The sequence below is a fragment of the Aquarana catesbeiana genome, linkage group LG03, assembly GCF_042186555.1.
Source record: "Aquarana catesbeiana isolate 2022-GZ linkage group LG03, ASM4218655v1, whole genome shotgun sequence".
In the NCBI taxonomy this organism is placed as follows: domain Eukaryota; kingdom Metazoa; phylum Chordata; class Amphibia; order Anura; family Ranidae; genus Aquarana; species Aquarana catesbeiana.
Window position 1 is genome coordinate 68,740,197 of NC_133326.1, and position 13,011 is coordinate 68,753,207.

Below are 13,011 nucleotides of genomic sequence, written 5' to 3' on the forward strand. Positions count from 1 at the left end.
GTGGGTCCTGAGGACTGGAGTTGAGAACCACTGCTCTAGGGTGTCAGGAAAAAAAATGTATAATGTTTTGCGTTCTAAGCAGTTTTCTAGCAAAAAAAACTTTAACTTGTAAACACATCTAAAAAAGAGGCTTGTTCCTTAAGTGGTTAATGTATAGTTTCATTAATTCGAATTGGTGAGGTAGGGCCTGCAGTGGGAGTCGCTCACTTGAGCTAGATTCCTGGAAAGTAACAAATATTTGGAAACTAGAGACATTGAAATGAGGAGAAAGGTGACCTCACTGGTCTGCTGACGCTCCATAGCTGTCTAATCAGCAGGGTAGTGTTGGTATTGCTTAAAAGTAATTGAAGCTGTCCTCTGCTTTGTGTAAATATCAGGACTGAATAGATAGAAATGTGAAATTCTTTAGCATATCCTATTAATACATTCTGATTTTAGAATATTAAACAACCCAGAATGGTACTGATCCAAAACTTAATGGTATAGTTCCTTAACAATGATTTCTTACAGCTATGTTTAATGGGCAGTTCTTGTTTGATAGACCTATGCATGTGAAAATGGTAAGTAAACAATACTTGTGCATATTAGGTTCCTTAAGTGGAAAGCCTTTGTGCTGCTATTGGCAGTAAAAAGCTCCCTTCACATCTGCACGTTCCGTGAATGTGCAAAAAAAATGTCTTTAACAGCACCCCAAATGTAGCCCACATTTTTAAATGAATGGGCTACCCTATATGTCCTGAGAAAAACGTGTGGTCACATTATATGGAGGTGTAAATGGAGTGTTGGTGATTCTGCTTACTGTATTTGTTTTGCTTGTAGGATGATAAGTCTCTTCCCCCAGATGACTTTCATGCCATGGAAAAACCACCTCAGTTACCTCGTAAGTACAAGGCATAATTTTGTATGACAAATCTTTCTTTAATATGGTGTCTTAATTGTTGGTAAGCCTTTCTCTCTAGCAGTTTTAAGTGCACATACTTTTTAAGCTCCACCAAGGGTTTTCAATGTGTAGGCTGCCTTGCGCCACACAGCCTCTTCTATAGAATCCTCCAGTTGCCCTGTATTCTAATATTGAACCATACTGCTTGACCTTTTTACATGCTCTGAGAACTAAAACATAGGTTCCTTTTATTTTATACCTGCACATATCCACCAACTTTCCAAAGGTGATGGTAATTTGGTTATGTACATGGGGGTTCATTAGTTCTGTTGCTTAACTCCCTGTCTCCTGTAGCTGTTTTTGTTACACTATATCACTCAAGGCCAAAAAGTGGGTATTCATTCAGTTGTAATCGGGAATCCTTTCCTGAATCATCTTTCTGGATGGCTTACCCCAAAATTATAAACACAACACCTGTTTGCCCCTATTTATCATGAGCTGAACTCAAAGATCTGACTTTTTCTATGTACACAAGGCCTATTTCTCTCAAATATTATTCACAAATCTGTCTAAATCTGTGTTAGTGAGCACTTCTTTGCCAAGATACTCCACCCACCTCACAGGTGTGGCATATCAAGATGCTGATTAGACAGCATGATTATTGCACAGGTGTGCCTTAGGCTGGCCACAATAAAAGGCCACTTTACAGTAAAATGTGCAGTTTTATCACACAGCACAATGCCACCGATGTCGCAAGTTTTGAGGGAGCGTGCAATTGGCATGCTGACTGCAGGAATGTCCACCAGAGCTGTTGCCCTTGAATTTAATGTTTATTTCTCTACCATAAGCCGTCTCCAAAGGCGTGTCAGAATTTGGCAGTACATCCAACCGGCCTCAACCGCAGACCACATCTAACCACACCAGCCCAGAACCTCCACATCCAGCATCACCTCCAAGATCGTCTGAGACGAGCCACCCACTGCAACAATTGGTTTGGATAACCAAAGAATTTCTGCACAAACTGTCAAACAATCTCAGGGAAGCTCATCTGCATGCCTGTCGTCCTCATCGGGGTCTCGACTTGACTGCAGTTTGTTGTAACCGACTTGAGTGGGCAAATGCTCCACATTCGATTGAGAGGTGTTCTCTTCACGGATGAATCCTGGTTTTCAATGTACAGGGCAGATGGCAGACAACACGTATGGCGTTGTGTGGGTGAGCGGTTTGCTGATGTCGACGTTGTGGATGGAGTGGCCCATGGTGATGGAGTTATGGTGGGGGCAGGTGTATGCTATGGACAATGCACACAGGTGCATTTTATTGATGGCATTTTGAATGCACAGATACTGTGATGAGATCCTGAGGCCCATTGTTGTGCCATTCATCCACGACCATCACCTCATGTTGCAGCATGATAATGCACGGCCCCATGTTGCAAGGATCTGTACACAATTCCTGGAAGCTGATAACATCCCAGTTCTTGCATGGCCAGCATACTCACCGGACATGTCACCCATTGAGCATGTTTGGGATGCTCTAGATCGGTGTATACAACAGTGTGTTCCAGTTCCTGCCAATATTTAGCAACTTTGCACAGACGTTTAAGGGGAATGGACCAACATTCCACAGGCCACAATCAACGACCTGATCTTCTCTATGTGAAGGAGATGCACTGTGTGAGGCAAATTGTGGTCACACCAGATACTGTTTTTTCGAAACGCCCCCAATACAGTAAAACTGCACATTTTAGAGTGGCCTTTTATTGTGGCCAGCCTGAGGCACACCTGTGCAATAATCATTCTGTCTAATCGGCATCTTGATATGCCACACCTGTGAGGTGGATGGATTATCTTGGCAAAGTGCTCACCAACACAGATTTAGACAGGTTTGTGAACAATATTTGAGAGCAATAGGCCTTTTGTGTACATAGAAAAAGTCGTGGATCTTTGAGTTCCGTTCATGATAAATAGGGGCAAACACAAGTGTTGCGTTTATAATTTTGCTGTGTGTGAGATATAGAGATAGTTATAGATATAAATAGATTTATATATTTTGTAGACCAGACATTCAAGGAGTTTGGATAAAAAGGGGAGCAAGGAGATGGGGCGTAAGTTAAGAATGGATGGGTCCAGTGAGGGCTTTTTAAGTATGGGGCTGACAAGTGCATGTTTTAGGGAGTTGGGGAAGATGCCAGAAGAGAGGGAAAGATTGAAGATGTGGGTTAGAGTGTAGAATCTGCGAGTCAACAGGATCCAGAGGGCAGGTGGTAAGATGGACATTAACAAGTAGTTTAGGAACCTTGTCTATAGTGGTGGGGTTGAAAGAGGGAAGTAATGATTGTACCTGTGGGCATGAGGTGTAAAGCGTGGAGGGTATCTGAACAGTAGAGCTCTCCTTACAAATTGTATCAATCTTCTGTTTGAAGTGATTGGCGATCTCTTGGGCAGTGAGTTGGGTGGAGGACGATGTAGAGAAGAGTTGACGGGACAGGATAAGTTAACTTGTTAATGAGAAGTCAAATAGGTCTGCTTGGCAGTGAGGAGGCAGGAATTGTATTTTTGGAGGGCAGATTTACATTGAACCCGGGCAGCTTAGTCTCTCCTGCAACAATGCTGGATCAAGTTGGGCCTCATGAAAGTATTAGTGGGGCTGCTGCACACTTTATTTTATCTGAATGCATGAAGATTAAAAAAAACCTTCTGCCTTTTACTATCGCTTTGAGCAGCCTGTTCAAAATAACTGCTATAATCCAGCTGCATTTTTTATTTTTTATTTTTTTTGCAACACCTAGGTGTTTGCTAAAATTGGAGAATGCAAAATATGGTGCAACCGTGCATGGTAGCCAATTGGCTTCTAACTTCAGCTTCAATTGGGCTTGACAAAAAAAAACTGGAAGCTGATTCATTTCTATGCAGAGCTGAGCCAGATTTTACTCTCCAGTTTTAGTAAATCAACCGCGATGTGTCCTATAACATAAGTGTGTTGGGAGCCATTCATAATGGCACCAAACACTCTTAAAGGAGAAGTATGGGAATGCAGAAATGGGTAGTGCATGCTACCCTCATACCTGCATTGAATTACTTTCTTTCCCCAGTCCTTTAGTTTTCACAGAATAACCTTTTGAATATCCCAGAATTGGCCTCTAATGGTACTTTCTCAGTTCAAAAGTTTCTATGGGGTGGAAACATCTCCACAATCCAGCCCCTCCTTCACTCCCTCCCTTATGTGGGTGTGTTTGAAGAGGTGCACACCCAGGCTGCTATCTTGAACGAGCATGTTCTTCACGTGCCTCTGTTTCCATGGCAGCATGTCCCAGCTAAAACCCAGTAGCAGGGACGGTGTGATAAAGTCCTCACTTTTTTTTCTCTGGCTGTTATCTGCAAGCTGTCTGCGAGATTCCCACAACTCTCCCCTGGGCTTTGATGTTCCTTCCTGTGTCCTCCGAATCCCCCCCCATTCAAAACCAGAAATGAACACGGGTAATCTCTCTACACATAGCACTGTTATTTTAGAAGAGGAGCATAGTGACCAGTGCTCTGTTCTCTGAAATGTACACAGTGCTATAGTGCGATGTGCAGAGAGCATACCTGTGTACAGTACATAGCAGGGGAAACTAACAACTCCCCCATATGTCCCCAGAGTCTCCTTTATTGTACATACAAATCATCCCTCTGTCACTGTACTCCTATACAGTCCCATTATCCCCATCCCTATACATGTGATCCTGTAATACTCTATTTACAATGAAGGGAACAATATTGCTATAGGGGTACTAGGTAATACACCAATTATGGGGGTAGCAAAGCTCTGTTCATGTCTGCGGAGCTCTGGGCTTCAGTATGAAAATAAAAGTAGATGTGAATGAAAACGGTTTAATTGTCTCATAAAAATCCCAGTAATGCATGGCATGCCTGTGTGCTGTCACATCCATATGTGTATTCTGGCTTCCAAATCTATTTTCACTCTGGTAGATAGTGCTGTGTATGTTAATGTCCTCTTCATATTACTATCGGTGACTTCTCCTACCTAAATCACTGACTGAAGTGCTCTTATCTTGTCGGTATTATACTGTATGAAAGTCTGTAGCCCCTCCCACAGGTATTTAGCTTGATTTTTAACAGAATGAGGGCACTTCTGAGAGGGCTGGAAATATTTTTAGATAGCAGCTCACATAGAATAGATGTAAGCAAAAAAAGGAAACCCATACTTCTATGAACTAGCCCTTAAGCTAGCATGTGCTAACCTCTTGCCATTTAATCATGCAAAAGTCATACATTTTAGTTCTGATGCAGTTGGCCTGAATGTTTAATAAAGTTACAGTGTGTAAAATAAGTTGCCATTGGGTTGATTTAAAATGTAAAAATATCAGACGCTGTGCCCCCATTACTTGTCCAGCATATTCAGTCTCTGGCGTGCTCTTCAGACAGTTGAGGGAATCTGTGGCACCCCATAGGCTTACAACAGTGGGAATGGATCTACAAAAGCCTGCAAGTAGCCATTCTCCTATGGAAGTATGCATGCATATGGTATAGAGCAGGGATATGCAATTAGCAGACCTCCAGCTTTTGCAAAACTAAAAGTCCCATTATGCCTCTGGGTGTCATGCTTGTGGCTGGTATAGAGCATATCTCCACTTTTTCAGGAACTTGGGAAAGAGAATGATCTGCAACTTTTTGGTTAAACAGTTGTAGTTTAACATCAGCAAGTTTGTTTCAGATGTGACTCTTAACATGACACGCAATGCTTTTTGGCATTCTAAATTTCCAAGTAAATACTTTATACAAAGTTTGATGCGTTGTTTTACACACGTTTTTTGATTTTATTTTTTTCCTTTTTTAATTCAGGTGGACTTGGTGGAATTGGAATGGGTCTTGGACCAGGTGGACAACCTATCAGTGCAACACAAATTGGAATGGGTAGTGGAATGGGCAGCATGGGTCCATCAGGCAAGTGTTAATGAAACCTTTAATTGTCAGTGCTCAAAGCCCACCTAGTACGGTGTGAATAACTTTTTATTTATATTTTTTTCTGTCTAAAGGTATGGATGGACCTGGCTTTGGTGGAATGAGTAGAATGGGAGGTAAATGTTTATAATATTGTCATGTCTTTTAGTCTGTAAATATATGGCATTGAAGCAAAATTTATCTGACTTTTTTTTTTTTTTTTTTTCACACCAGGAAGTGGATTTGGTGGCATGGATGGACTAAGTAGCATGTCAGGATTTAGCGGAGTGAGCCGAATGACAGGTATGATCGGGGTCTGTGTATAAAAACGCTTATGCCCTGTACACACGGTCGGATTTTCTGATGGAAAAAGTGCGATCGGATTGTGTTGTCGGAAATTCTGATCATGTGTGGGCTCCATCTGACTTTTTCCGTCGGAATTTCCGACACACAAAGTTTGAGAGCAGGCTATAAAATTTTCCGACAACAAAATCCGATCGGTTAAATTCCCATCGTGTGTACACAAATCTGACGCATAAAGTGCCACGCATGTTCAGAATAAATTAAGAGATGAAAGCTATTGGCTACTGCCCCATTTATAGTCCCGACGTACGTGTTTTACGTCACCGCGTTCAGAACGATCGGATTTTCCGACAACTTTGTATGACCGTGTGTATGCAAGACAAGTTTGAGCCAACATCCGTCGGAAAAAATCCATGGATTTTGTTGTCGGAATGTCCGATCGTGTGTACAGGGCATTCGTGTTACCAAACCCACAACAGTAAAATCGATGTGCAGTAAATATACTCACTGTGGAAGCTAAGGGGTTAATCATTAGTCTGCATTCTGTCAAAAAAATAATCCTGTCTTCTCTGATCCTCTTCCACTGGCTCCAGGTGCACATGCTCAATTTAGTGTATTGCTAGGTTTTTTTTTTTTTTCTTCCCTCTTTGGCCCTGTGCTGATCACATGCACTCTTCCCAATCAGCGCTGTCCAGACAGGGTCTGGGGTCCTGTATCCTGATAGGACAATCATGGGAGAATCAATTTCTCCTCCAGGCTTTAACCAGGCACTGATATAAGTCACAAGACTGCTATATATTGCTGATGAGTAAAGGTATTTAGTAGTTTACATTTACTAAAATGATTGCATTTCTGTGTACTATGGGAGATGAGCTATAGTGAATGCAGGGTCCTAGGTTTAGTAACACTTTAAACAAGCTGCCTTTCAGATTTATCTTTGAGTTGCATTACTAAGAATTTTAAGTAGCATATAAAGTATACTGTTCATAGCAACTGGATTGCTTTTACAAGCAGTGGCTGGGGACTTCCCCACCCTGGAGACTGGAATGGCGCCGGTCAGTTTTATGGGCTAGGGAACCATAAGTGATGAGCATTTCATCACTTCTGGATTTGCCAGATGTAAATCCTTAGTGGTTTGAAAAACCATTGGCTTGTACTGATCTTGGTATAATTCGAAGCTTTGAAGGGCAGAGGAGTGATCTCTCAGTAAAGAGTACATGTCACTGCCTATTGCTATCACAGGGGATATTTGATCTTTCCTGTGATAACAATGAAAGTGATTTAAAGGACAGTGTAGAAAATGTCAAGCTTGTTTGGCTGTACTTCTAAACAGGTCACAGGAGTGCTTCACTCCTGTGACCTGTTTTCAGCAGACAGCGGGCTGAAGGCCACGGATGTCAGTTGGACCATGCTGTGGAATTGCGACAATATGGTCGAATCTGCCCTCAACCCTGGACCGGCATCTGGCTCAGCCTCTCGGCGATCCCCTGAGCCAGCCACTTTCACCCTTTCCACAGCTCAGCACTACTAGCAAGTATCTGGGCTTCCCGCTAACACTGAGTTTTTGGGAACCCTAAACTGCTGGGGACGCTAGTATAGATCGGATAGTGATCCGTTCAGATACTATACCACTGAGGGAGGTGTTTGCTGCGTGTGTGGGTGTTAACGCTACTGGCACTAATCTGACGCTGCCTGGAGCAATGCAGACCCTAACTGAACCTAAAACCTAACTGATATTACCCACCGGGCGATCAGTGGGTTAAGCCTTTATTGGGTAATAAACGGCGGGTATAAATAAACTAACCAGCGTCACCTGTAACACTTATACGGTGATCATTGGTGAAAGGGTTAACTAAGGGGCAATCAAGAGGTTAAAACCTTTATTAGGTAGTATATGGGGTACCTGACACTATAAAAAGCTGACGGTGAACCTAAATACCTACCTGGCTAACTAGTGTCACCTGTGACACTAATATGGCAATCAGAAAAAAGATCGCTTAGTGACACTGGCGACAGGGGATGATGGGGTTAACTGGGAGTGATCAGGAGGTTAAACCTTTAACTGGGTACCCTAGACCTAAAGAGGCATACCACTAACTGCCCTAACACTTATAACAGTTACAAAGGACACCAATGCAGTAATCAGTAGAAACAAACTGCGATTACTGTGACGGGGGTGGGGGGGTGTTGTGCCTATGTGTGCTAGTGTTGTGCAGACTCACTGTAGATTTCTTCTTTCCTCGGAAGCCGGAATGAAAAGGCTGCACAAGGAGAGATGACATCACTTCCTCTGCTTCTATTTACAGTTCAGAAGCGGAGGAAGCTTCTCATTCGCCAGGCGCGATCGTGAGGGAGAGGCCATGAATGGGCCCCCCCAGGACGGATCGCTCCTGGAACAATGCAGACTGCCTTGGGCACGGGGGGGGAGGGGCGGGCGATCGCGCTGCCCGTTGAGGGGAGTAATGTACCCTTACATTACTCTGCCTGCCCGTGCCATTCTGCCGACGTATATCTTTGTCAGGCGGTCGGCAAGTGGTTAAAGTAATTTTGAGATTTTGCAGAGTCCTACAGTATTCATATATAAAGCCAAATAGGGAGCTTTAAAGATTTTTTGTAATAAGGCCGTGCAGTTAAATATTCAATTCAGTTTGGAGATTTTAACTGCTAAGGAGTGTAAACAGAAGTCTTCATGTACATGTAACTAATGTACTTGGACCCCTCCTGAATTTTTATTTATATATATTTTTTCCCCCTCATGTTGCTGAATGTTTCTTTGCATAGGAATGGGTGGTGTAGATGACTTCAGAGGCAGTTTAGGCTCTGGCATGAGTGGAGGCATGTCGAGCAGCATGGCGAGCATGGCAAGCAGCATGGGAGGTAAGCTGGCAAAACACATTGCTGTCATCTATTTGTCCAAATGCCCTGTGCTTGGATTTAACTTTTCTTTAATTTCGATTTAGACTTGTACAGAGGAGGAATGGGAAGCAGCATGGACAGAGAATTTGGTCGCAGTGAGCTTGGATTAAGTCGTGGCTTTGGAGATTCATTTGGAGGAATGAGTAAGTGCGGTTGTTTGGTGTGGGGTTTTTATTTCTTTATTTTTTTGTATCTGAGAGCAGCAGTAGGTTAAATGGCTTGAGAGGAAAAAAAGGCATATGGCTCATTTTATAAGTGGTCAATCTTGAGGACTTGTAGGTACTTGGCATCAAATACAGAATTATTTATAGTGGTATAGGTTTTCAAATGATGATACCCGCAAAAAAAAAGTTAATATTGCAGCTTGCCAGTTACTAGATGTGGTGGCTGTGTGTGGTTTTTTTTTTTTTGTTTTTTTTTTAACTGCCCAGCCCCCACATTTTGAGAGCTTTTTATTTTGAAAAACCGACTTGCTGGCCAGATCACCAAATGAAAAGGAAAGCACCTAAAAGATAACTAATGCAGCCAAGAATTGGTTGGCTGCAATATGTTTGCTTTTGGGTTTAATACTGCTTTAAGTTCAGTAGTAGTTTAGTATTGTTAAATTCTTGCTGATACAATACAGTGTGTAAACCTATATATCAAATCATAATTTCTTTATTGTAGTCTTGTCTTGTGACACGTGACTAACATAAAGTCGTTCTAGAAATATGCATTTCCTCCCCAACCCCTTCTCATAGCCCCCCAATACCCGATCACAATCCAGCGATGTATATGAGAGCAGCTACTCTCCCTGGTCTCTACTTCCTCATTGCTTGCTGCTGTCAATCAAGCCAGTGAGGAGGCAGCAAGGGTGGAGCTGAGCCCCCTTTTCTGTTTTTATGGACACAGTGGGGCTTGAGAATGGGCATGCACGAGTGCCCTCATAGCAAGTGGCTTGTTATGGGGGCACTCGGAGAAGAGTAGCCAAGAGCGCTGGCGGGGGACCTAAGAGGAGGAATTTCATGGCTGCTATGTGCAAAACCACTGCACAGGGCAGGTAAGTATAAGACGTTTGTTTTTAAAAAAATAAATTTTCCTTTTTTTTTTTTATATCACTTTAATGGGACACTCATGAGAACTAGCATTGCGTGGACTCTGGAGGGGTACATATGTGAAATTTTTTGAAAATGCAATAATGTTACGGATCTGTAAATGACAGGCTGCCTGCTATGGCTTCTGCACTTTTTTTTTTAAATTGCTATTCTTTTTACCTAAATAGGCAGCGCCATGGTTGGAAGTTTTGGTGGAATGGGTTCTTCTTCTCTTGGCCCTTTGGGATCTGGAATGAGTAAGTAAGGTAACTTTTTTTGTAGAATGATGGTTCATTGGATATTGCTTTTATTGTAATGTGAATGTTTCTCTCGTAGGCACTGGAATGAGCGCAGTAAATAACATGAGTATGGGCCTTGGTATGGACAGAATGAGCTCCAGCTTTGACCGTATTGGTGGAGGCTTGGACAGAGCCATGGATATGGACAGAGGTTTTGGAGGGTTTGGTTCCACCCAGTTGGGAAGTGGCTTAAGAGAACGAGGAAACAAAGGATGCCAAATATTTGTTAGAAATGTAAGCATCGCACCTTTACTAATAACTTTAGAGGGATTCATTATAACCATCTTAATTCTGTTTCTTTTATTTTCCCCCTCTTATAGCTCCCATTTGACTTGACATGGCAGAAATTGAAAGAAAAATTCAGTCAGTGTGGTAAGTGTTTTGGTTTTTGTGGGTTCATAAGTTCTGTTTGTAGGAATTGTATTTTATTACCATGATTTAAAATGCTCACCTACAGCTGCCTGTAGGGGTTTTTTTTTTTTTTTTTTTTTTCACTCCACTGTTAGAGGTTGTAAAACCCTGTAAGACACAGGCATAATGAGCTAGTAAAATGGCATACTAGCTCATTAAGATACTGACCTTGGAACTAAGCTGTTGCAGCTGAGACCGCTGACGTTTTCCCTGGAGTTCCTTCCGGGTTCCTGGGCTCTGGCGCTGCGAAGACATCACTCCCACGCGTGCGGGAGCCGCCATTCATGGCACAGGGCTCAGAAGGAACGGCACTTGTGGCTGTTCAGAGTGCATGTGCCAGTGATGTCACTGGCTGCATGTAATGTAAATATCTCCTAAATGGTACAGGTTTAGGAGATCTTTCACTACCTATAGGTAAGCCTTATTAAAGGCTTACCTATAGGTAAAAGTAAGCAGAGGAGGTTTACTTTCTCTTTTAATATGATCTATGCTCGTCATTCTCACTGCCACGCTTTTCAAAACATATATCTGACATTGAATTGCATACATGGTCACTGATTATTTATTTTTTATTTTATTTGGTACTTATATAGCGCCATCAATTTACGCAGCGCTTTACATATACATTGTACATTCACATCAGTCCCTACCCTCAAGGAGCTTACAATCTAAGGTCCCTAACTCGCATTCATACATACTAGGGACAATTTAGACAGGATCCAATCAACCTACCTGCATGTCTTTGGAGTGTGGGAGGAAACCGGAGTACCCGGAGGAAACCCACGCAGGCACAGGGAGAACATGCAAACTCCAGGCAGGTAGTGTTGTGGTTGGGATTCGAACCAGTACCCGATTATCCCACTGACTTCTAGATTTGCAGAGATTTTCTTGTGGAAATTACCTATAAAGGGGTAATTGTTCATTCAGATATCAACTCGTACATTGCCCAACCTTCCCAAATGGTGTACCCATTCTGAGCCGAGGCTTGTCTAATACAAACTAATAGTAGCCGTTGTGGTTTTACTTCTGTTACAGGTCGAGTAATGTTTGCTGAAATTAAAATGGAGAACGGAAAATCTAAAGGCTGTGGAACTGTGAGATTTGATGCCCCAGAGACAGCAGAGAAGGCATGCAGATTAATGAATGGCATAAAAATCAATGGCAGAGAAATTGACGTCCGCTTAGATCGCAATGCATAATTCCTTATTTTTAGTGACATTCCCACATTTGATCATTCTTTGTTAAATGGTAACAGTGATAGAACTGTAAAGGCTAACTTTTTAGTTTTAAGCCTTTGATAGTGTGGTGTTTAATGTATTTTCTTTTTTTTTCGTTGTAAATCGAGCTTGGTTTTTAAACACCATGTCTAGTCATTCAGTTTAAATGAATTGACATACTGTTTTTAATAAAGCCTGTTTCTCACAGCTAGTTTGAAAGTCTGTGTTGGCGTTTTAATGCTGTATTTTATCCTGAAATATTGTATTACTTGAATGACACAGATGAAATGCCTAGAAATGACAATAAACTGGTCTTAAATGGCTGAGTGAAAATGGTAAATGCTGGTTTGTTTGAAAAAAGTGACCTTGCTATAGTTCTGACGCTGAAAACATGCGTTTGATTTGTTAGATTGGAACCAGATTTATTTTTTACAGGTTTGGTTAGCAGCAAGTGTGATACTCACTGGCCACTTTGTTAGGTACACCTTGCTAGTACCAGGTTGTACCCCACCCACCCCCCACCTTGCCTTCAGAACTGCCTTTTATGCTTTGTGGCATAGATTAAACAATGTGTTGGAAACATTCTTCAGATTTTGGTCCATATTGACATACCATCACGCAGTTGCTGCAGATTTGTTGGCTGCACATCCATGATGCGAATCTCTAGTTCCACCACAACCCAAAGGTGCTCTATTGGATGAGATCTGGTGACTGGAGTACAGTGACCTCATTGTCATGTTCAAGAAACTAGTTTGAGATGATTTGAGCTTTGTGACATGGTGCATTATCCTGCTGGAAGTAGCTATCTGAAGAAGGGATGGACAATGGTCAGCAACAATACTCGGGTAGGCAAACTATGATTCATTGGTAATAAGGGGCCCAAAGCGTGCCAAGAAAATATCCCCCACACCATTACACCACCACTAACAGCCTGAACAATTGATGCAAGGCAGGATGGATCCATGCTTT

At 42.2% G+C, this 13,011-nt stretch overlaps 1 protein-coding gene across 1 annotated transcript in view; it reads left to right on the forward strand.

Moving 5' to 3' along the window:
• Positions 1-12,261, forward strand: part of MYEF2 (myelin expression factor 2) — a 31,307-nt gene extending 19,046 nt beyond the window's left edge. The window contains exons 8-18 of the mRNA XM_073618671.1: positions 511-560; positions 820-880; positions 5,725-5,826; positions 5,919-5,960; positions 6,058-6,126; positions 8,908-9,003; positions 9,087-9,185; positions 10,304-10,372; positions 10,452-10,648; positions 10,735-10,786; positions 11,861-12,261. Of these exons, the coding sequence (XP_073474772.1) occupies positions 511-560; positions 820-880; positions 5,725-5,826; positions 5,919-5,960; positions 6,058-6,126; positions 8,908-9,003; positions 9,087-9,185; positions 10,304-10,372; positions 10,452-10,648; positions 10,735-10,786; positions 11,861-12,024 (1,001 nt within the window). The 3' untranslated portion in view covers positions 12,025-12,261. The remainder of the gene's footprint in view (positions 1-510; positions 561-819; positions 881-5,724; positions 5,827-5,918; positions 5,961-6,057; positions 6,127-8,907; positions 9,004-9,086; positions 9,186-10,303; positions 10,373-10,451; positions 10,649-10,734; positions 10,787-11,860) is intronic.
• The last annotated feature ends 750 nt before the right edge of the window (positions 12,262-13,011 follow it).